Source organism: Protopterus annectens, chromosome 3.part1, assembly GCF_019279795.1.
Source record: "Protopterus annectens isolate FY-2018-M chromosome 3.part1, PAN1.0, whole genome shotgun sequence".
In the NCBI taxonomy this organism is placed as follows: Eukaryota; Metazoa; Chordata; order Ceratodontiformes; family Protopteridae; genus Protopterus; species Protopterus annectens.
The window spans coordinates 609458405-609483431 of NC_056732.1; the positions used below are offsets into that span (position 1 = coordinate 609458405).

Below are 25027 nucleotides of genomic sequence, written 5' to 3' on the forward strand. Positions count from 1 at the left end.
TTAGTCTTGCTTTCTCCTTTGTATAAATATTACACCATATTAACTCTCTTTTTCTTTCCCATGTCCATATTTCTTCTTCGGATGTCTTCTAATCATCCTACTTCTCCTTACTTTGGGAACTCACTCCATCATGCTTGTTGTAATCTGTGTTAGACCTTCTACAACAAATCCTTCACTTCGCAAGCACTCCATAACTTCTTCTACTTTACTAATCTTCTTTTCCAAGTTCCATCTTTGTGATATTATTTTTTTTATTGTGAAATTTTCCATATGTGGATGCCTTTGCCAATTTTGCCTGTATTTCTCTTTGAATATCTTTGGAACTGCCTTCTTTATATTGATTAATTTGGCTTTCTCCTTTGCATAAATACTGCACCTATTAAATCTCTCTTTCTTTCCCATGTCCATATTTCTTCTTTACACTTTTCAAAAATATCTAGATTTTGTTGCTTACATTTTCACACTTTCTCAGATGCTTCTTTTTCCAAACAGATCAAAGTTTTGAAATCTATATACTGTTTTTCAAAAATCTGTTGTATTAATGAACGCAAATTTTCATTTGTCACTTCTGATAGTTTTTCCTGTGGAAGTTATTTTTTTTCCTCTAATTTATCTCTTAATCTTTTTGTATATCTAGTGTCTGGAAATTCTGGGCTTTTTGCATAATAGTGACAATACATAATTTCTTTCTTATCCTCAGTAGCCCACTTTATTATCTTTATGGCTCTTCTTTGGCCCATTAGTTTTTGTGATTTTTGTAGATTGCTACTTCCTTAATACAACAGGGGGCCATCCTCCCCCCTGGGCTTGACCTATCCCATTGTAGGAATGTTTCCCTATTTTGAGGATTCTACACTGTAATGTTTTCCAGTCCTGGCACGAATGTGCCTACCAGAGTTGGGCACTTTTTTTACCCTAAGTCTTGTGCACCCAGCTATGTTTTTTAGTTTTTGACCTACTTCTGTCCATGTCCGTGATATATGTTATATAAATACAGTTTATATATCAGTGTCGCTTTGGTTAGATTTTGTGAAAAACAGGGTCTACCCTCCCTGAAGGTACTCACCAAGGTTTAAGGATGAATTAAATTTCAGCGCTGCTTCTCTCCTTTGCTTCTCAAAAGCAGTTTATATAATGTAGATGCAGATCTTGGCTTGTGATCTTGCATCCGCATACATTTTCTAGACATCAAAAAGCATCTAACAAGGGAACTTTTCCAAGATGAACAAGGACAGATCTGAAGTAGGCAATAACAGAAATGAAATGATGAGCACAAGGGCTAGGCAAGGGCAGTTACCTATTATATTCTCGAAAGCCGACAACGATGAATCCGACATTGTCGACACGAGAATAGCAAAAGTGCAGAACATCAAACGGGTAAACGGAAATCTCTGTAAGGGGAGATTTCTGTTTACTTCAATGTAGTGCGGTCTTGGAGTTGGTATATGTAAGTAGCTGGGGATGTGGGGAGTGCAGGGGGGGGGCTTGCCCCCCTGCCTACACTCTTTAGATTTTCTTTTTAATTTATTTTTTTCTGAACATTCAAAATTTTAATGGTTTGATCATTAAAGGTCGAGCTTTAGTGATTCAAACCATTAAATTCTCGATGTTCTAATATAGACCCGGCACAGGTGCCTAGTCTGGCACATGAGATCATGGGATGCACCCCCCCCCCCAAACCTAACATCAATCACAGACCAACAGAGGAGGACCCTAATATCATAATGATGCTTTGCAGCATTTTAAATACTATGACAAATAAAAATATAATACAAATCTGAAATTTTCACAAAGAAATTCAAGATGAAGCTAATTATTCCATGGACTCTGGCCCATCAAACACAATCTAAATGGAGCTTATGGCTGAATGTCCTAAAATCTGTTTCACAATTTTTTTTACTAGAAAATATCAATTTCACAAATATTGTTTTTTATATTAAAAATACAAAACCTGGCCAAACAAGAACACTAGCAGGGACAACTTTTAAAATAAAGGGAAGCAGTTAAAACATCTATTTTACATTTCAACACATTTCTACAAAATTAAGTCCAGCATATAATTTTAAAAGACAACATACTTGATGCTTGTCTTGATTAAAAGACAATACCTGCTGGACTTTAATATCCACTATTTACAATACACTGCCACAGTTTGTATCCCCACTGATCCATGCAGTATATAAAATTAATATGTGTATAGTCATGAGATGAAGCTTACAGAACATTAACAAAAAATGTATAACGTTTAAGGTTCTGCGGCTAAGAATACTCTTTTTAAGCTGTTTTTCCCTCAAACAGCTAACATTAGCCAGATCAAATATACAAGTTACTAACGCAGGTATTAAAACTAAAATATTCAAGAAAGTACAGAGAAATGAGCTATACAGTTCACCAATATGTTAAATTAGCAGACGAGGATGTGAAACAGAAACAATGCATTTACCCATCTACTATTGCATCACTGTACATGTATTATACATTTTATTACTCTATTTTTCCTCTAAACAGCATCCACAAACTACAAAACTAAACATTACAACAGTTTAAGTGAATTACCAAAAGTGGTAAGACAGGGTCTGACTTTAGACAATTCAATAATTCACTAGACTCTTACATTGCAAAAATTTCAACTTCAACCACAGGGGCCAGAACACCAACTCCTTGACTGTTCTTTTTAAAGCTTTAAGCTTGTAATAACACCTTTGACCACTGATCTATGTTTACCACTGCAAGCCAGATCAAATGTTATCATACATAAAGCCGAAAATATTTTACTAACCTCGAACAGTAAGCTTGCTGTATAACTGTGAATTCATTTCTTTATCCCGCTGATATCGCCGAAATTCATCCATAGCCTCTCTAGCCATTGTGACTGCCAGAACAAATCCCTGCCAAAATAGAACAAAACCCAAATCATCATCAATATTAACAGTTTTTTCCCCTTTTTCTTATAACTCCTCTCTACTACTCCTGTTTATGTTTTACAATGCACTGTAACTACTATACATACTATGCTCTGATATGCAATGCAAATGCACATGAATGTGACTGACTGTTAAAACTGATCAGGGAAATTTTTCTTTAGGACTCACCAGGATTCAGAGTAGCAAGCTCCTCCCCATGTGACATTGGCCAAAATTTTAATTATAATCCCATATCTCTTATTTATCAAGAAGTAAATGTTTATTTGAAACAAGTTGTTCTTTTTTAAATTTCACTTTCTTAAGACAGACAGTGTAATGTCAATTGAGGGGCTTGTATCCCCTTACTCCCGCCACAGGACTGAAAAACACTTAAAATTATGTATTGCACAGATTTTAAGGAGTGGCAGCCCCTTTATTGGATGTATGCAGCCCTCATTCTCTGACATTAGAACTTTATATTAGTTTTACTTTGAGCTATTTAAACCTTTTACTGTTCCCAAAATAAAATGTTTAATAATATTTAATAAAATTTCCCAATCACCACGCTTAACTGACAGCCCAAATAGGATGTTAATCAAATCAGCACCACCCACACCACTAGGATGGTGAGTCCTAATAAAATATTGCTAAACCGATCTACCCTGAATCTGCAATATATATGTAACTGTGAAAAATTATCAATGCGACTGTAAATATGTACGATTGCCTCCTGTTTTTGCTATTTATTAATAAATTTATTCTGTATTACGTTATCCTAATGGGAAAATTATTATTTTTTTCTCTTTTGTGCACTTTTGTATTTTTTCATACTGATACGTGGAACTTTCCATCCATGGCATCTGCTGATCTAGATAGACTATTTCACTAAATAAATAGATACAGTGCAAATAATTCAACACCGTGCAATTTCAGAATCAGTGGACTCCTAGAGCATACAAGTGCCAGTTGTTGACTGCCATTGTTCACCTGTTAGTTATGATTGGCCTTACAATGATTAATAAGCAAACAAAAATTATGTTATTTGACCATAACAATAGATATAGGTGATTTGTGCCCACCAACTTCAACAATAAGGGCTATGCGGCAGACTTGCGTCAGTTCAGCACCAAAATTTTACCAGACCTCCAACTCCTCCCCACAACAGCATAATGCTACATACTCCCCTGCTATCTACAGATCTACTTAGTGCTGCTTAAACATGAGTAAATTTATTAAACTAAAACTATTCCATAAGACAAACTACTACCAGAAAAATATCCAATGTAAAGCCTTAGACTGCATAAATAGGGGGCAGATGGGCTGGGTAAACTGAAGAGGATGAAAACAGATGATCTAGGCCTATTACTAATATTATGATAAATACATAACGTTTGTAACTGAGGTGATGTTGTCCACCCCTTCAACCAACAAGATGGAGTCAATAGCTTTCATCACAGACAGAATCAAGAAAGGATCCTATGGATAACAGAAGTCCTGAAGGAAGACCTAGAACAGGAGATAACATCCAGCTTAAAGTACAAAAATCACAAGCTGCAGCTGAACAAATCCCATTCAATAAGGCATCTTTGAAGAAGGCATGTAAGGAGAATGTTGCCCTGGTTTAATTAGCAATAGGCTTACCTAGTAAACATTTGTTATATTTTCCACAATAAAATTGTAAGCATTCTGTCAACCACCAAGACAAGTTATCTTTAAAACCTTAGCGCCCAGCTTGTCTAAAGCATACAGAGCAAACAACTAAGTTGTCTTCCTCAATGACTTTGCCTACTTAACAGGAACATAGCAGTCTAAAAAACACCTAAACAGTGCCAACAAATTTTTTCCTGTATTTCAGTATTCTGAAAAAGAAAACAGTCATATTAAGCAGTCATACTATAACACTGATTCAAATTAGTCTTGGTAACAACTAGGGGTATAAAAGTAGAACTAGTAAAGGCGCAATCTCTTTGTGAAAAACAAGAGAAGAAAAGAAGATTCTATGCACAATGCCAGAATCTCAGAAACCCTAGCTGAAATGAGCACCCCAAAATGATTTTAAATAGCAGGATTTTGAGTTTATTTAACATTTAGTTTAAATTACTGTTAATAAGCAGTTTCCTGTGGTCCAGCAATCTAGGTTTGATTCCCTCAGCCTCCACTGCCCAATTGTGTGATTCTTAGCAAGTCACTTAACCAGACAGTGCTCCTGGGCTGAGTCTGCAACAGGTCCATGCAGATCAGTGTTCTACACCAATTAACAAATACAAATGCAATAAAATAAAATATATTCCAAGGGAAGACTGGATCCTTGCAGGAGGTCTAAACTGAAAAGCTCCTTTAAGGAAATCAAGAGAGAAGTTAAAAGGTTTTGCATACTCCCTGAAGAAAAATACAAGCAGCAGATAAATGAACTATCCCTTAAGAAAAATACAAGCAGCAGATAAATGAACTATGACCAACCTGCAACTGAGTCCTGCATCAAAAATGTTGCTATATAATCTGACACACCAGAGACAGGAACACAAAATTAATTTAATCCTTAAAATGAAGGCCATACTGCAAACTTATGCTGCTTATCTTTGTAAGCCTTCCTTGTTCATTGCTTGTGGGTCAGAGAAAATTATCTGGATGACTCTTGGAGGATATGACACATCCCTGGACATCAACAGAAGCTGACAAAACCATACAGTTAAGCAAACAGAGTGAATACTGAACATGTGAAATAGGAAGAGTCTGGAAAGTGTCAGATGTAGACATCCCTCCATATGAGGTCATAACAGTGGGAATCGCACTTGCCAGGGCTAAAAAGAGGTTACTACAATGACCTCAGCCTTGTGCAGATTCACTTTTTGGATGAATCTGGGTATTAGTGCAAAGGTATCTGAGATCTGAGGTCCACCTCTGGACTAGAGCTCCTGTGGACTGCTTCCAGACTGGGATTTCCGCGAAAATACGTTGTTGCATTTGGTACTGGTCAAAGATGACAGCACATCTCAGCAAGACTTTTCTCTAACATGCAACTATTGCATTAAGGGAACCATTTGTGCAGTATCAGAAGATAACAGGTAAGCCTACCCACTAAAGAGATAGCCTCCCCATGAATGGGGGCTACAATGATAAAGCATTCAAAAGACAAGATCCACTCTGAAACCCTCACAGTCTCCTGGTATGAGGGCTATTAATGAGCTTAATGCTGTTTATGCACCTTACAACTACCACTTTGCCAGAGTGCATGGCAACAGCACCCTGGGGAAAAAAATCTTGGGAGGTCTGCAAGGTTAAAAGGATTGCTTTCCTCGACAACACATTTATGTGCACACTGGGTACTACATGTCACCAAATGACTTTATTTATCTTGTCCTAACAATGCCCCCCCCCCAATCACCCCAAGGCAGATGTGCTCATAGCGACTTTCACAAAAGGACCTGGCCAATGTGAGGGATTGCCCAGAGATAGGTTTTAGGTGTAATTCCACCAATGAAAATGTTAACTGTACACCTTAGAAATTCGGATTTAGTCTGAAAGGATTAAGGACTCCCTTGTATCATCAGTCTTTCCAGAGTTATGGGAGCTAAGAGACAGTCAACTAACAAGGGGAAGATGTTGGCTCCCTTCAATCTCTGATGTGTTGCCACTATGGCCACACATTTGGGGAGCACCCAGGGGAGAAAATGCAAGAACCTCCTCACCTCCTTGGCTATTTTCCCCATACAGGTAAGCATCCTGAAGAACTAGTGAGGCCATCCAATCCGCCACATAACACAAGCACTCAGGTCACTCCACAGTAAGTACAAATATGACTCAGTCATTGTACATGCTGGTGTGAACGACCTGAGACGTACCTCCCTGAACTACATGAAAAGAGACATAGAGGAGCTCTCTGATTATGTAGCCCAGGCCGGTATGACCCTGACCCTGAGCAGCATCTTACCCTCACCAAGAATGATGCCACAATACACAGACAAAATGATCAGTTTTAACAATTGGCTTAATTACTGGTGTCATTCTAAGGGGATCCAATGTCTGTCTGCTTGGGATGACATGCTTGACAAGCCACGCTGCTTCGCAAGGGATGGCTTGCACCTGTCACCCCTGGGCTTCCGGATATTGGCCAAGGCTCTTGCCACCCCCATAGTGCCTTTTTTAGGCAAGGCTCAAATGACAAACCTACCTCTCTAGAAAACACAAGTGGAAAAAAACTAAGGGTAATGCTGCTCAATGTCAGAAGTCTAAACCTCAAGATGCACGCCTCGAAGCCCTCCTCAGTATGGAGAACATCGATGTCTGTGCAGTGACTGAAACCTGGTTTAAGGCTCCTGAGAGCACCCCAGCACTATCAGGTTTTACCTCATATCATGCTTTCCGGCCCCAAAACTTGGACCGAACCACAAAAGGAGGGGGAGTATCCATTTTCATCAAAGATACCCACACCTCCAGGTTAGTGGCAACGCACGAAGCATCAGAGACTATCCAGGTGCAACTAACCATAGGCAAAACTGCCTTACAGTTTGTAGCATGCTACAGACCACCCTCTCAAACTCAGGAACCCCACACAGCCTTCCTGAAGACACTGGAGAGTATGAATGTCTGTCCAAATACCATCATTTTGGGAGACTTCAACTACCCAAACAGAGACTGGGAACATTACTCAAGCCCCAACACCCTAGCCCAAAGGTTCCTAGAATTCATAAACTCAAATGCAATGGAACAACTAGTCACCATTCCCACAAGAGGAGACAATATACTAGACCTGATCATCACAAACATGGGGACAAAATGCTCCACACCGGAAGTATATCCCTCTTTGGTAAGATCAGACCATAAATTAATCTCACTGGAAATCCACATCCCGCCCCACCCCCTGCACAAAAGACCACAGTGAAGAACTTCTCAAAAGCAAACTTCACACTTCTTAAGACTGAAGTGGTATCCTTCAAGGCCCCTGGGCCAGTGGAAACCACAACCCACACTGCTGAATCCTTTGCAAATGCCTTCTATGGGCACCTTCAAGAATGCATGGATCATGCAATCCCAAATAAAACCAAGACCCATTCCCCCAAAGGCAAGCGCCCGGTCTGGTGGACCCCAGCCATAAACAAACTTTACAACAGGAGGAGGAAGCTACTACATGACAGAGCAAAATCCCTAAAAGGGAAGGCGTCTCTGATCAGTACTAGCAAAAAACTACGATCACTCATAAAATCATCCTAGGCCAACTTTGAGAGAAAAATCGCAAAAGACACAAAAGACAATCACAAGGCCTTCTTTAGCTATGTTAGAAACCTGGGTGGAAACTCCCAGATATGATCAGAGTTAGTCCAAAATGACACAAAATACACTGAACCCACTGACATTGCCAACATTCTGGCAGACAGGTTCAGTGCAAATTTCTCCTCCCCCTCCCCCCCAAAAGGAGAAATAACTATCCCAGCAGAGTGTAGCCTCCCTAACATCTCAGATGCCCAGGTGAGAGCCGCCCTCTCTAAAGCTAAAAACACAGCATCAATGGGACCGGATGGTGTCCCGGGCTGTGTGCTACATGAACTCCATGAGGAACTAAACCCACGCAAAAGGCTGCTGTTTAATCTTAGCCTTACTACAGGATACGTACCCAAAGAGTGGCGTACGGTAACAGTGGTCCCACTTCACAAAGGCGGTGCTTCTACAGACCCTGGAAATTACCGCCCCATAAGCTTGACGAGCCTGGTCTGCAAAGCTATGGAGAGGATCATTATGGAACTCATAAACAAAGACATTGGGGACCTACAGACATTGGATCCTACCCAATTTGGCTTTGTCAAGGGCAGATCCTGCCTTTTGAACTTGGTCGGCTTTTTTGAAACAGTCACTAAGGCCATTGATGAGGGTAAGGCAGTTCACACAGCCTACCTTGACCTTGCAAAAGCCTTTGACACAATACCCCACTCGGCCATCATAGACAAACTCACCAGCTTAAATGTAAACCCATATGTCACAAGATGGGTTGCAAACTGGCTCAAGGACAGAACCCACAGGGTCAGAGTTGCTGGAGCTATGTCAGACTCTAAGCCAGTCACAAGTGGTGTCCCACAGGGCTCAGTCCTGGGACCCCTCTTGTTCGGCATTTATTTTTCCGAGGTACAGGCAAACATAGGAGGATTGAGGCTGACAAAGTTCGCAGATGACTGCAAACTGGGTGCCATAATTGATACTCCAGCGGACACAAACATCCTTCAGAGAGGCCTCATAAAAACGGATAATTGGTGCCAGAGCCATGGCCTTAAGCTGAACGCCAAAAAATGTATAGTCATACCCTTTGGGAAAAACAAGGTACCGACAAATTACCACATAGGCGGTAATCCATTAAGTACGGAAGAGGTAATCAGGGACCTAGGGACCCAGGTTGACAGTAACCTCTCATTTGACACTCACATTGCCAAAGTGGTTAGGAAGACCTTCTATATTGCCCACCTTATCATGAAGGGTTTCACATCTAGATCAAGAGAGGTCATTGTGCCCCTGTACTCTTCTCTTATCAGGCCAATGATTGAGTACAATGCCCCATTTGGGATGTATCTCACCCGACACCTGCAGCAGTTGGAAAGACCCCAAAAGTTCCTCACCAAGAGGATAAAGGGTCTTAAACATATGTCATATGCTGCCCGACTGAAAAACTCCAGCTCTATTCAGTCGCATACCGCCTACTCAGAGGTGATCTGTGCCTGACGTACAAGGCCATGTCCAATCCTGAATTAATGGACATGCTCCACCTCAGAAAATCCAAATCCATCAGAGCCATGAGAACAAGTGACTTAAACCTCAACACAGAAATAAATAGGACGTGCTGGAGGGACAGATTCATAACCCAGAGGCTCCCTACACTCTGGAACAGAATCCCAGTCCATGTTAGGCAGAGCCCCTCACTGACTCTATTCAAGAGAAATCTCGACGAGTGGATGGGAAATCGTAGGTTTACCCCGGGGGTCATCTCTGTGTCACTACTAGACAGAGGCATGGTAAACTAAACCCTAAAAGGGCGTAGTATTCTCATCCTAAGGGGTGGTGTAAGCCACATACACTCTGGCTAGGCTTATAAATGCCTTAGGGCAGATAGCCTAGCACGAACCTATGAACCTATCTCCCTTGGCAAGACTAAAACACCTAGTCTGAACCAAGCTAAATTCAATTGGCTACTGAAGTCCAGAAGTAGGCTGAAGTCTTTGTTCTTCTTCGGTAACAAAAAGAATCTTAAATTGTAGCCTGACCCTTTCTCATTTGGTAAGATCTTTTAGATGTCTCACTTTGCTAGATTTGCTACTTCTACACTTGTTTTCCTAATTAACATTTATTTACCAGGAAGTCTGACTGGGACAGAGATCATTTTCAGCACAGGCCTGGGAAAAAAATGCTCCAGACACAGGTCTTTGGAACGTGGGAGGAAACCGGAGCACCCGGAGGAAACCCACGAGAATGCAGGGAGGACATGCAGACTCCACACAGAAGGCACCCCAGCTGAGAATTGAATCGGAGAACCTCTTGCTGTGAGGTGACAACACTAACTGCTGCACCACATCTGAAAAAGGAAGAACGAGTAGGTGGTATGGTGGGGTAAGGAAAGTGGGTCTATATCACCAAATTGAAAAGTCATGTAATTGAATGGCATTTCACATCGAACTGCCATTCATCAATGTGTTTATAGTGAGACTGTGGTAAAGTGAAGATCAGAAAATTTGCCCTTTACTCACTGAAGTGCAATCTTGGAGTTGGTATACATAATCAGCGGGGGGGTCCCCACAAGACCGACTTCGATAAACTGCATTTTCGATGTTAACAACGTTTGATTACATGAATTTTCAATTTGGTAATATAGACCCAAGGAACTTCAGTGTGATGGTCATAGCTCCAACAGAGAGGGGTATGTTTGATCACCAACGGCCTCCAGATAGAAATAATCAGGCAACTCCTTAAGGCTGCTATTGTTTCTGTGCCCTCTCCAAGAAGGAAAACGTTGCCATCTGGCTCACTGACAGAACTCACACTGTGAAAGTAGCAGACTCCAAATCCAACTTAAGACCAGTGACAAGTGGAGTACCACAGGGTTCAGTCCTGGGTCCTCTCCTGTTTGGTATCGACTTCTCTGAAGTACAGGCTAACACAGAAGGTCTTTATTAACGGTTCGCAGATGACTGCAAACTAGGAGCCATAATGAAAACTCCAAAAGATGTGGACATCCTACAAAAGAGCCTCGCTGAGACAGATGCCTGGTGTCAAAGCCATGGCCTCAAGCTCAATGCGAAAAAGTGCAATGTCATCCCTTTTGGTAAACCTCTGTACCCATGAACTACCACATAGGCAGTAGTCTACTTAACACTGAAAGTGTGATAAGAGATCTTGTGACACAGGTGGACAGTAGTCTCTCCTTTGATAATCATATCACCACCGTAGTCAGGAAATCCTTCTACGTGGCACACCTCATCACAAAAGGTTTCTCATCCAGGAAAAAATAGGTCATTGTTCCCCTCTACTCATCACTCATTAGACCCATTATAGAGTACAATGCCCCTTTTGGTATGTACCTCACAAGACATCTACAACAACTGGAAAGGCCACAAAAATACCTCACAAAGAGGATTACTGGCCTCAAACAGATGCCCTGCACAGACCGTCTCAAAAAACTGCAGCTTTACTCTGTCACATATCGCCTACTCAGAGGCGATCTCTGCCTAGCATACAAAGCTATGTCAAACCCAGAGCTTTTGGACATGTTCCACTTAAAGAAATCCCAATCCCTCTGAGCTACATGCTCTAGGGACCTAAACCTTGTCATCACAATAAACAGAACATGCTGGAGGGATAGATTCATATCCCAGAGACTTCCCATATTCTGGACCAAACTACCTATCTATATCAAACAAAGCTCCTCATTAGCACTCTTCAAGAAAAATCTTGATGATTGGATGGGAGATAGGAAATTCACCCCGGGGATCGCTTCTGTGGCTCTGCTTGACAGTGGCACAAAAAAAATATTTTCCTGGCTGGCGAAAGCCAGGGTACCTTTTGGCTAGGCTTATACAGGCCCTAGGGCCAATAGCCTAGTACCTACCTATGAACCCATAATAACCCTACTTTTGCCAAAAATTCTATCCTCTAAAGGAATGAACAACTGTCTCTCTAGCTCTCTCCTTTTTTTTGGTACTTCTGTTGCAACTGTGTTTGGCTCCAAATGAATGTCAACTGTCTGGAATCATTCAGAATCTTGGCAAACATATGTTGTGGTGTCTGGAAACGGATTCCAACTGCTTTTAGGGCTTTACTATCCTGTTTACTCTCCTTCAGCTTTGCTGTCACTTGTGGAGTAGAACAGTAAGTTCTATTAAATGAGAAAATTAGTAAATATATCTAAAAGGCTTCAGTGAAATCAGTGGGGCACAGACAGTCGTGATAGTGATTAGTTATACTTGCCTGTGCTGCCCTTGCTGTCCCTTCTGTGGCATTGTGTATTATATTCATGGCACGATTCAATATGATAGAAATCACTGTTACTTGGAAAATCAGTTTCACCTCTGTTCATTCTTCTCCAGAAACAAGTCCAATGTCTTATGGAACTCATTTCTAAGCACTTGCTAGACACAAACCATGAAAGAAAAACAGCTAAGAATTCTTACAGAAAACATGGAGGATGTGCTGATCTCCATTCCAAAGCTGCTCAGAGCTCTGTACTCTAGACTCCTTAATAGGTAGATGAATTGGTGGAGTCTGGAGCATAGGCTGTGTCTTAAGGACTACCATTAGAATTATGGAAGCAAGAAAAGAAGTATTCAACAAAGTACACCAGTTCTTACGTGGTGATATGATCCTGTGAGGACTTCAAGGGTGCTACCATATCAGAGTCTTTCCAGATGTGTTAGATGATGACCACCATCAGTTTGCCAGTCGAACCATAACTGCAAATGAAGTGTCCAGAAGGTCTCATGCAGGATAGTACAGTTATGAAAGTAAACTTAGAACACCAGTAGATGTTCAAATATATCACTGTAGCAGTAGTTTAAGCTCTATGGGATGTATCCTGCCAAGGACTGGATGTCCAGCCAGCTTCCAAAGCTTTAAGGCACTTTCCACACATCTGTGCAACTTGTTGTGGTTCAAGGGTGAGTCAGCATGAAACTAGACATGTGTGCCTCAGAAAAAGGGAGGTTACAACCCTGCCAGAAAATGCATGCTTTTAGAGGGAAAGACAGGGACACCCATAATGGCATGACAAAAACACAAGAGGGACGAAGAAAGGATGCTTGTACTGCAACACAGTTCTACTCATACATCTACTGTTATGGAAAGTTTATTTACAAAACTATGTTATCTTCATCATTAGATCACTGTTGCTGCAGTCTAAACTATATGGGATGAATGCTAAAGCTTAAAAAGAAAAGGAACAGGAAGAAGTATCCGAGTCCAAGAGCCCTTGGAAGATGCTTCTAGCAAACCCAGTCCAAGCCCTAGAAAAACAATAAATTCTTGTAGTGCTTGGTAAATGTGTGGAGAGGAGAATAAGTTACTGTGTGGAGAGGAGAATAAGTTACTGTCTCTAGAATATTTTAAGTCCACCATTTCTCAAAAAGCAACAAAAGCAGTGACACCTTTGAAGAATGGGCTCTTACCTTGCCTGAATGTGTCTCGTTATGCTAAGAATAAAAAACATGAGTTGAATGAGACAACCATTTAGAAATCGTCCGTTTTGATACAGACCGTTTTCTGCAGTTATGTGAAATGATCATTAATATAGAATTTATTAAACTTTTTATTCAATCAGTGTAGTATCAGAGTTCTTTGTAAACATCCAAAGTACATAAAATCCTTTCTCCCCTTTTTTGTTCTGAAAAGGAGACAGAGACATGGATTCCCTGGATCAGTATAAACTCTGAAACCACTTTGGGCATACATGAAGGACTGATTCTCAATGTGATCTTACCTTTGTGGAAGACGAGACAGGACTGAGCTACTGTAAGTGCTTTTAACTTAGATATTCTTCTAGGAAAACTCAAAAAGTACAGTTTTGTACCTACCATAAATGTAGATGTTCAAGTGGTAATACAGCTGCAGTCATAACAGATGGGTTCTCCTGCCATCAGGCGGGTCCTCGGTCGGCCGAGTTCCAAAGTCTAGGTCCGGCGACGGTTGTCGTCGCTTCTTCCCTGACGTCAGTGCGACAGGGGTATCAAAGAACCAGCCAACGCCATTTTCCTCAGTTTTTCTTGCCGCAGATGTCAGGTGCCCCCAGAAGGAAGGCAATTCATAAAATTATGTAATAATGCAATGCAATATAATCAAAAACAGTAGTTGCAAGCAAATACACCATAAAAGAATACCCCTAGAGGGGAAGGAGGGAGGGAAACCTGGACTGCAGCTGTATTAGCACTCGAACATCTACATTTATGGTAGGTACAAAAGTGTACTATGTTCATCGTGCATACAGCTGCAGTCATAACAGATGGGTAGAATCCCAAAGCTAAGAAAGGGGTGGTAGGCACTAGGTGGAACTAGGAGGAGCCAAAATGCCCTGCAAGACTGCAGTGGCAAAGCCTGCTCTAGATTTGGAGTATAATGGTAGGTTGTAGTGCTTGGAGAAGGTATGCACAGAACTCCAAGTGGCTGCTTCCAAAATATCCTTGGTAGGTACTCCTCTGAGGAAGGCTGCAGAGGTGGCTGTGGCCCTGGTGGAATGGGTTCTAATGCCTGTAGGTACAGTTTTGCCATGAAAAGAATAGCAAAAGCGTATGCAGTGGGCTATCCATTTTTAGATTGTCTGTTTGGAAATTGGTTTTCCTAGAGCTCCTACCGCATAGGCCACAAAGAGCTGTTCTGATTTTCTGAAAGGCTTTGTTCTGTCCAAATAATAACGCAGTTGTCTGTGGATGTCCAAGGAATGTAGTAATCTCTCCCCTTTGTTTTGAGGATTAGGATAAAAAGTAGGTAAATGTATGGCCTGATTTAAAGCTACCCTGGATACCACTTTAGGCATGAAGGACGGGTTGGTTCGTAAGGAAACTCTGTCCTGATGGAAGATGATAAAAGGCTGGACAGCCATGAGAGCCTGTAGTTCTGAAACTCTACGAGCTGAGGTGATAGCCAGATGGAAAGCTGTTTTCCAGGACAAATATAGCAAATCTGATGAGGCAGCTGGCTCAAAAGGAGGCAAGGTCAGTTTTTCCAGAATGAAATTAAGATCCCAAGCAGGTATTGGCTGTTTCCTTGGGGGTCTTAAATTCTTAGCCCCTCTGAGGAACTGTCTTAAGAGAGGGTGAGAGAATAAAGGTGGATCAGTGTTGTATTCTGCAGAAATGGCTGAGGCATGGATTTTGATGGAGGAGAAAGAAAGTCCACTGCTTAGCAGTTCAGCCAAATATTGTAGTATTTGAGGTAAATTCAGTTTTCCAGGATCCTGGCCCTTTTTCTCATTCCAGACACAAAAACGTTTCCATTTTGCGGAGTAAGCTTTTCTAGTTGATGGCCTTCTGGCCTCCAAAATGACATCCTGCACCTCCTTGGAGAGTAGGGCCTGCTGTGATGCTAAGGAATCTTCCATGCGGCTAGATTGAGTGTTTTTAGCTGACTGTGAAGAGTTTTGAAGCTGTGCTGAGTCAGAAGAAGAGGCATTAGAGGCAGGGTCCATGGTAGGGAATGCATCAGGCTCCTCAGGAGTGGGTACCCGTGTTGCCTTGGCCAGTCCAGAGCAATGAGGATCATCTTTGGTCTGTCTGCTCTCGTCTTCAATAGAACTTTGGGCAGCAGAGGAAGAGGCGGGAAGGCATAAACTGTCATTGATGTCCAACTGAAAGAGAGAGCGTCCACTCTCCAGGCCTTTGGATGGAAGATCCTTGAGCAGAATTTTGTCAATTGATGATTTTTGTGGGAGGCAAAGAGATCTATGTCTGGCCTTCCCCATTCTTGGATTATTTCTGTAAAAACTTTTGGATGCAACTTCCATTCGTGTGGATCTGTCATATTCCTGCTTAGGTTGTCTGCCAGCGTGTTTTCCTTGCCTGGCAAGTACTGTGCTAGTAGTTCCATTTGCAAGTCCATGGCCATGTTCCAAAGTGACATGGCCAGTCTGCATAGGGGGTAAGAATGTGTTCCTCCCTGCTTGTTTATGTACCACATAACTGTGGTGTTGTCCGTACTTATCAATAGTTGACCTGGTTGTAGAAGGTCCTTGAAAGCTATAATAGCATTTATTACTGCTAGCATTTCTTTTTGATTGATGTGAAGGTGCTTTTCTTTTTGGGACCATTTGCCCTGAATGCACCGGTCTGTCATGTGCGCCCCCCAGGCGTAGTCCGAGGCGTCTGTTGTGATGACTTGATTTGCTTGAGGCTTGCTGAATGGAAGACCTGTGTTTGTTTGACATGCTTGAGCCCACTACAGAAATTCCTTTTGCAGACATGGAATTAGTGGTATTATTGTTTCCAAACTGTGGCTGTGTTGAGACCATATGTTTTTTAGGTACCATTGTAGTTTTCTCATATGCAGCTTTGCACATGGGATTAGTAAAATGCAAGATGCCATGAATCCCAGAGCCTGCAGGATTTTCCTTGTAGTCAGCCTGGTGCAATTTGCCAGTGTTCTGAAGTATTGAATTAGTTGCCCCTGCTTCTCTGGTGTGAGGTAGGCCATCTGGGTGTTTGTGTCCAGATTGGCACCCAGGAAAATTATCTTCCGAGAGGGTATTAGCCTTGATTTCTCTTTGTTGACTGTGTATCCCAGAGAGTTTAATAACCTTATTACATAAGACAGATGTTTCAGAAGAATGTGCTTGCTGTCCGCTTGGATCAGGCAGTCGTCCAAATAAGGGTATATTTGTATCCCTTGAAGTCTGCAGTAGGCAATTACTGATGCCAGGCATTTCGTGAATACTCTGGACGCAGTACATAAGCCAAAGGGCAATGCAGAGAATTGATAATGGGTTGAACCTGCAAGAAATCTGAGGTATCTTCTGCAATTTTGTCTGATTGGGACATGCAGGTATGCCTCCTTGAGGTCCAATGTAACCAGCCAAGACTCCTTGCCCAGCATGGGAAGAAGTTGCTGTAGAGTGAGCATCTTGAATTTTGGTACGAGTAGGAATGTGTTTAGGATGGATAGATCCAAAATAGGTCTCCAATCTTTTCCCTTCCTTGGCACCAGAAATAGCCTGGAATAAAAACCTTGACCTTGTTTGTGTGTAGGTACCTCTTGAATAGCTTTCATGTTTATAAGATCTGAAATTTGCCTTTGTGCCTCTGCCCTTTGATTGTGTAGCAGGTTTGGCATGCCTCTCATTTTTGGAAGGGTATGAAAATGGAATTTGTAGCCTCTGTTTATAATGTCCAGGATCCATTTGTCCTTTGTGACAACATGCCAATTTTTTGAAAATAGTGCCAGCTTTCCTCCTAAGGGGGCTGCCATTTGAGACCTGGTTGGCATGCAAAGGGGAAAGTCATTGGGTTTGCTTTCTGAAAGATTGCGAGTTATCCTCACCACCTCTTTGTGTAGGAGCTTGCCATTGTCTGCCTCTATACGATCCTTGTGATTGTCCTCTGCCCCTCGGGTGCCTGTACCTGCCTCTTTGGGGTCTGTCTGTGGCAGGAAAGGACCAGTTTTTGGAAGGCCAATTTCTGCTAAAACGTGGGGATTGAACCTGCAGAAATTCTTTCACAGTTTGCATTGATTTAGCCTTTTCCTCCATTTTCCGTAATACTTCCTCAGCATTAGCCCCAAATAGTACATCCTTTTGAAGAGGGGCATCTAGTAATTTAGCTTTGACATGATCAGGCAAGGCTTGTTCCTTGAGCCAGGCATGCCTACGTATGACTGAGCCTGTAACAGCAGCTCTACATGAGGCCTCTAGAGCATCAAAACCACATTGTAAGGTATATTTACCCACTTGTTCTGCACTATGCATCAAATCCTGCAACTCCTTCAAGTCTGGTTGTTCAGGTTGTGACATTTTACTTTTCAATTGTGATAACAAAAACCGTTGGTATTTTAGCATATGAAACTGACAGTTTAAGGCCCTCATGGATAAGGTAGCCGAGGTATATACCTTTTTTCCCCACCTTTCTAAGGATCTGGAATCTCTCTCAAGAAGGCAATGGATTTTTGGCAATGGAGGCCTTAACTCCCTTGGGCCCCTGTGAGATGGTTTCTAGGTCAGCAGCATGGCTTTTGTATAGAAATTGGTGTGAGTCAGGAACCCTGTAGTACCTGTCAGGCTTAACTGGAGCTGGAGGTAGAGAGTCTGGGTTAAGGCAGGCCTCCGAGTAAACACCATCTAGGATGTCCAAGACAGGAGGTATAGCCAGAGGCCTGTCCTGGGGTAACAAAAGAAATTCCCTGAGCCTTTTCTTGGAATCTGAATAATCCTGGCCTTCCCAGTGGAAGTGTTCCCTTAAGGTATGCAAAGTTTCCCCAAATGAGTAATCCTCAGGGGGGATACAGAAGGAATAGACTCCTCTGCATCAGAGTCTTCAAAAGGGGAGTAAGACTGTTCCTGATCATCAGAGTGTTCTGAAATAATGGAGCCCAGATCAGAGGAGGGGGAATCTTCCTCCACTCTGGGCCTTTTGTCCAGAGGTGGCTGAGAACCTCTGATTAGAGTAATTAAATCCTCAGCCATTTTAAGCATCTGTTTCTTAGGCATGGGGCCTGGAGATCGGCCCTGTGTAGCTGGTCTCTTAGAGTGCATGGTTGCTTTAGACTTGGTGAAAGCCTTGATGGAGAAGGAAGAGGAAGGTCTGAAGACACCTTGAGTGGAGGTGGACCTGTCCACATTCTGTGTTTCAACGCCAAGAGTGGCTTCGGTATCTGTAGTCAGGATGTGGGCCGAGGAGCCTGCGACCGCGGGTACAGGAGACACCGCCAAAGATGTGTCATCGGTAATCAGGGGCTGCGTAGGCGCCTCGCTGAGAACCGGACCACGTGTAGTAGGCTTTGGCATGGTGTCGGTAGAGGCCACGGACCTCAAGTGTCGGTCCTTGTCTTTGCGTTTTTTAGACAAAACCAGAGTCTGAGTATCCGACGACATAGTATAGTTAAATGCTTGCCCAAAAAAATGCTGGGTGAACTCCGCCCAACGCTTAATAGTGCATTTGTTGAATGTAGCACAAAAGCGACAGACCGAGATGTCGTGGTCTGGGCCTAAGCAAGGAATACAGAGGGAATGGAAATCCTTATGCGGTATTTGCTTCCCACAAGAAATACAATTATTAACTTTGTCTGACATCGGTCTGAGGCAAGAAAAGTTTCCCCAACAGGGTACTTAGCTTTTAAGAAGACTTCAGTTTCCAAATTTTCGTAATCTCAGGAGCTGGCCGACCGGCGCTTGCGAACTGCTTCTGCTTTGGGCACCGCGCGGCAAGAAAGACTGAGGAAAATGGCGTTGGCTGTTTTTTTTATACCCCTGTCGCACTGACTTCAGGGAAGAAGCGACGACAACCGACGCCGGACCTAGACTTTGGAATTTGGCCAACCGAGGACGCGCCTTACGGCAGGAGAACCCATCTATTATGACTGCTGTATGCACGATGAACATCCCTGTTTTCCATGGCAGCAACTTCAAATCAGAATCAAAAGCTAGTTCAAAAGGGAAAAAAAGTTTAAGTTCCCTTGAACAAAGTTGAGATCCCATGCAGGTGCTACCTGTTTCCGATGTGGTGGAATATGCAACAACCCCTTCATACACTGTTTCACTTCGGATAAGTTAGAAAGAGAAGGAGGATCCACTGGCAGACAACCAGACATGGCCAAAAAGGTGAATCATAAAGGAAGAATAAGAAAGGCCAGAGATAACTTACACAAATATTGCAGAACCAATGAAGTCTGAGCTCTAAAAGGCTACTGTCTCTTTGATTTAGCACCAACTAGAAAATATTTTCCATTTAGCCTTTATGATTTTCTAGTAGCATTTTAGCCTTCTTTAACAGTCACTGCACATCCTTACAAAAAAGGTGTCTATGAGGCATCAAAATTCTATCACATAGAAGATAGGTGCACAAAGATCAACACACTGGTTTAAACTCTTCCTGTGTGAAAACAGAATCTGAGAATACAAAGGCAACTGAAACTGTCAGTTTGGGTAAAATTCATCACTAGCTAGTAATTACACTGTCTGGTAGCAAGCAAGGAAGAAATTTGGAGAGCCTGGGGAGAAATCAACCTGAAAAGGAAAACAGAAGACTCTTACGGGGAAGAATCCTGCTGCTGTTCAGCAAAAAAACAGTTCAAGTTTCAGCTTTGGCACAAAAGAAGAGTTCCAGTAATTTAGAAGAAAAAAATCAGATATGAACACAGATGTTAAAAGTAAATGAACATTTGAATGAATATATTAACTCAATTAACAAAACGCTGTGAAAAAATAAAAACTTTAACTATTCAGATAAATTATTAAAAATTCAAAAAATCACAGGCTGAAATGAAGAAAAAGCTGGCAGATTATGACGCATCTCAAGAAGAGAGGTTTCACAAAATAGTATTTAGAAGACAGAACTCCCAGAGAAAACTTTTAGTTATGTACTTACCATAACTTCGGATGTATGGGATCCATCTCGCCTACATTCATGACAGATGGGTTCGGAGCCGATCCATCGGCTCCGACTCGGCAACTAATACACTAGCACGAAGTCTCTCATTGGCTGGGCTACTCCCTATCCCAGGATGCACTACACCTGCTTCCCCAGATCTTGTTTGTTCGCTTTCATACACCCATGTAAACACAGAAAAAACTAGTAGTCACTATAACCAACTAAAGTTCTTCAAGAAAGAACGCCAAGAAAAAAGGTGACTACAGCTCCTCTAAATCCAAATGGAAGGGGGAAGGAGGGTGGGTACTTATGAATGTAGGCGAGATGGATCCCATACATCCGAAGTTATGGTAAGTACATAACTAAAAGATGTAATGGGATCCTATCTCGCCTACATTCATGACAGATGGGACAGCGTCCTAGCACCTACATCCCGGGTGGCTCATTGGAACACACTCCTGAGAACTGTGGAACCAAAGGAAGCTCTGCCTCGAGAAACCACATCCAATTTGTAATGAGAAATAAAAGTGTGCGGAGAAGTCCAGGTTGCCGCAGCACAAATATCATCTATTGATAACTTGGAGTGAAAAGCTACGGAAGTAGCCATTGCCCTGGTAGAATGAGCCTTGACTGGAAAGGGAAGGTCTTTATTAGCCTGTGAATAAATAAAATGATACAATCTTTAATCCATTTAGATATGGAGGCTTTTGTTACTGGTTGACCCAATTTGTTCACTGCAAAGGAAACAAACAATTGATTTGATTTCGCGTTTGAGCGGTTCTATTCAAATAAAAGCGTAGTTGTCTATGTACATCCAATTGATGCAAAGTATATTCTGCGTTATTGGAGAATTCTGGGAAAAGACAGGGAGTTCTATAGTTTGTTGCATACAGAAAGAGGATGCCACTTTTGGTATAAATGCAGGGTTTAATTTCAATGAAACTCTATGCTTGTGAAAAATCAAATAGGGAGGAACAGAACAAAGAGCTTGAAGTTCTGAAACTCGCCTAGCAGATGTTATGGCTACTAAAAGGCCGTTTTCCAAGACAGAAATTTTAAATCACAAGTAGCAGCTGGTTGAAAGGACGGGCAGTTAGGGCAGCAAGAACCATATTCAAATCCCAAGGGGACAGGCTGAGATAAAGGAGGCCTAAGGAGCCAAGCCCCTTTAAGGAAAGCCTTACAAAGTTTGTGAGACATCAATGAAGGTTCAAAAGAAGCATGAAAATTAGAGATCGCTGCTAACTGAACCTTAATGGTAGAAACTGAAGAGTCCGACTGAAAAAGGGAGGCCAGAAAATTCAGAACCTCCGATACTGGTGCAGTGAGAGGATCTATACCCGTTCTTGAGCCCAGAAGGCAAACCTTTTCCATTTACTGGAATAAAGTTTGATGGTGGAAGGTTTATGAGAAGAAGACAGTATGTGGACCACGTCCGGCGAAAGAGCATTATCTCGGACTAAGGATGGAAGTGGAGTAACCATGCTGCCAACTTCAAGGACCTGAGAGACGGATGACGCCGTCCTGACTGGTGAGTCAACAGGTCTGGCACCGGATCCAGAAACCATGGACCTTCTATCGCATGCCTCTGTAGGAAGGAAACCAAACTTGACGAGGCCAGTGCGGGCAATCAAAATCATCTCGCTCTCCAAGTAAATGGCCTTCTGTATCACCCTCGGTAGGAGGGGCGGAGGAAGGCGAGAAGACCGGGGCCAAATGTGAGTCAGAGCGACCCTGGGAATCTGTCCCTGAGAAGGAAACAGTGTGAAGAACTCTCTGCATTTCAGACAGTGAGGGCTGGCAAACAGGTCGCAGCAAGGAAGACCCCAACTGTCGAAGATCTTCGCAGCTATACTCTGTTTGAGGGACCACCGTGGGGTAAAAGAATGGTCCTGCTTAATCTGTCCGCAATCACATTGGACTTCCCGGTATGTGCGTTGCCATTAGAAAGCGGTTGGTAGCTACCGCCAGTGCCAAAGTCTCATGGCTTCTCTGCATAGTGGGTAAGACCTGGTTCCACCTTGCTTGTTTATGTACCACACCACCGACATGTTGTCGGATAGGATAGTAATCGGGCCCTGTGGGAGAGCGTGATGGAGAGCTTGGAGTACCAATAGTACCGCTCTCATCTCCAGGACATTGATATGCAAATGCGTTTCCTGGATCTGCCATGTGCCTTGGACCGACCTGTCCAGGTAATGACCCCCACCCTACCTGGGAGGGGTCCCTAGTCACAGTGCCAATGGGACGTTGAGGTATAAAGGATCGCCACTGGACGAGATTTGATTGGAGAAGCCACCAATGTAGATCTCGACGGCAACTTTCCGTGATTATGATTAAGTGGTTCAAGGGAAGTTCCTGATAGGACCATTGAACCGACAGTAGCCATTGTAAAATTCGCATGTGAAGTCTGGCCAAGGGAACTAAAAGTATGGTCGACGCCATCGAGCCCAACAGTTGTAGGATCCGATGGGCCGGGGCTCTTTGTAGGGGAGACAGGATTTGACTTGATCTTGTAAGACCTGAATTCTTGCTGCCGGTAAATAGGCGCATTCTTTTTGTGTCTAAGTCTGCGCCTATGAAAGTAATACGCTGAGATGGCTGTAGTACAGATTTTTGCAAATTGAACGTGATCCCCAAGAAACGGCCCAAGGTGAACATGGCTCTGAGCGCTTGGAGTAGTAGATGCTCGGAGGTGGCAGTAAGGAGCCAGTTGTCTAGATAAGGAAACACCTGGAATCCCAGACTTCTCAGGTGAGCAGTTACCACTGCCAGACATTTGGTGAACACCCTGGGGGCTGTGGTGAGACCAAAGGGCAGTGCTCGGAATTGAAAATGACTGGCTCCGAGGCGGAAGCGTAAATGTCTCCTGGACTCTTGAGCTATGGGAATGTGATAGTAAGCGTCCTGGAGATCTATGGAGCACATCCATGCATCTTTTTCCAGCAAAGGAAGAATAGATTGAAGAGTGACCATTCGGAATTTGGACTTCTTTACGAAACGATTCAATGAACTGAGGTCCCAAATGGGCCTGAAGTCCCCTGTCTTTTTTGGCACCAAAAATAATTTTGAGTAAGTTCCTGATCCGATCTGGTCGAAGGGGACAGGCTGGATGGCTCTTTTTTCTAGCAGCTTTGAAACTTCTAATGCTGCCTGATCCCGCTGACTGGGTGGTACGTCCAGGATTTCCCTTAAAGAAAGGGGGGGTTTGTTGAAGGGGATGATATATCCTCCGGTAATAATGCGAAGCACCCACCGATCGCTTGTTATGGATTCCCAAGCTTGTGGGTGCGCTGCAAAGCGACCCCCGACTGGCTCCGGAGTTGCACAGTCGGGCAACAACTCAGGAACGCTGGTTGTATGAAGAACCACGAAAGGAATCGCGGTCTCCAGAGTTACGGGGGCCTCTGCCACCTCTGGGGCGGCGTCTTCCAAAATTCCCCTGCCTCTGGAGGGGAATCACTGGGTGGAGTAGAGAAAGACTTTTGGGATTTTTAAACCACATTTTCCCTCCTCTCCCAGCCTTGGGATAAGGCCTGGAAGGAGCGGAAAACGGGCCCCAACGGCAGTCAAAGTCTTGCCCTCCTGCTCGCACCGAGTTAGTGTGTCCTTCACCTTGGGTCCAAACAAAGATGACCCATCAAAGGCGTCGGCGAAGGAAGACTTGAAGGCCTCCGTGAGCGAACACAAGCGTAACCAGGCTTGCCTCCTGAGGGCAAAGCCTGTTCCCGCTCTACTCGCCCTTCGGCCGCATCTGAAATGAGCCTCATGGACGAGTTAACAATAGAAAAGAGGGTAGTCATCTGCGCCAACAGTCGGGCCAGCGCCTCAGGTAGATTACCAACAAGAGAGTCATTTAGCTCTTTGAGAAGATCCCTTTGGAGCCTCGTAAAATGACATAAGTAGTTCAGCGACCGTAAGGTAAAGGCCGCTGAGGACAGGGTATGCTTCCGCCTATCCATACTCCTAGAATCCTTATTAGGAGGATGAATAGACGAAGCCTCTGCCACGTCCTGCTGTGTGGCAGAAGCCACCACCAAAGCATCTACAGGCACACCTTTTGTGAGAAATTCTTTCTGGGGGCTGACAAAATTTATTGGGCCTCGCAGGCACCGGTTCCACAGAATCAGGGTGTTCCCACACCCTTCGAGAAACCAAATCAAGGAGTTCATCGAAGGCGGAGACACCCAGGAGGCGGAAGGCTGGGCCCCAAAGGCCTTGAGGAAGACTGACTCCTCAGCTGAAGGGGTTTTGGCTTGCCAGTCACCTCTCTGTCTCAGAATCTCCAAGATATCTGAGAAGGAGATATCATCCGAAGATGATTTGGGGACCCTTCTGCGTCATCGAGGTCAGTATCCGATGTAATAGACTCATCTTGGGAGTCTACGTGCTTCCTCTTACACAATTTCTTCCGTGGGGTTCGTCCGAAGCAGTTTCGGACGGACCACCCAGAAGAAGGAACCCCCGATGGGGGTATCCTCAGGCCCTGGGGCCCGCTGCCGGGGCTGCAACACAACAGAGGCACCAGTCTCCAAATCTAGGGACGGTGAGGTAGAATCTAGTTGAACCGGCAAAGGCATGGCCAGCGCGCTC

At 43.3% G+C, this 25027-nt stretch overlaps 1 protein-coding gene across 2 annotated transcripts in view; it reads right to left on the reverse strand.

Moving 5' to 3' along the window:
* ATP9B (ATPase phospholipid transporting 9B (putative)) overlaps window positions 1–25027 on the reverse strand; it is a 4837291-nt gene that overhangs the window by 4180618 nt on the left and 631646 nt on the right. For both annotated transcript variants that reach the window (XM_044066988.1, XM_044066990.1), the window contains exon 5: window positions 2780–2888. In XM_044066988.1, coding sequence (XP_043922923.1) covers window positions 2780–2888 — 109 coding nt within the window. The remainder of the gene's footprint in view (window positions 1–2779; window positions 2889–25027) is intronic.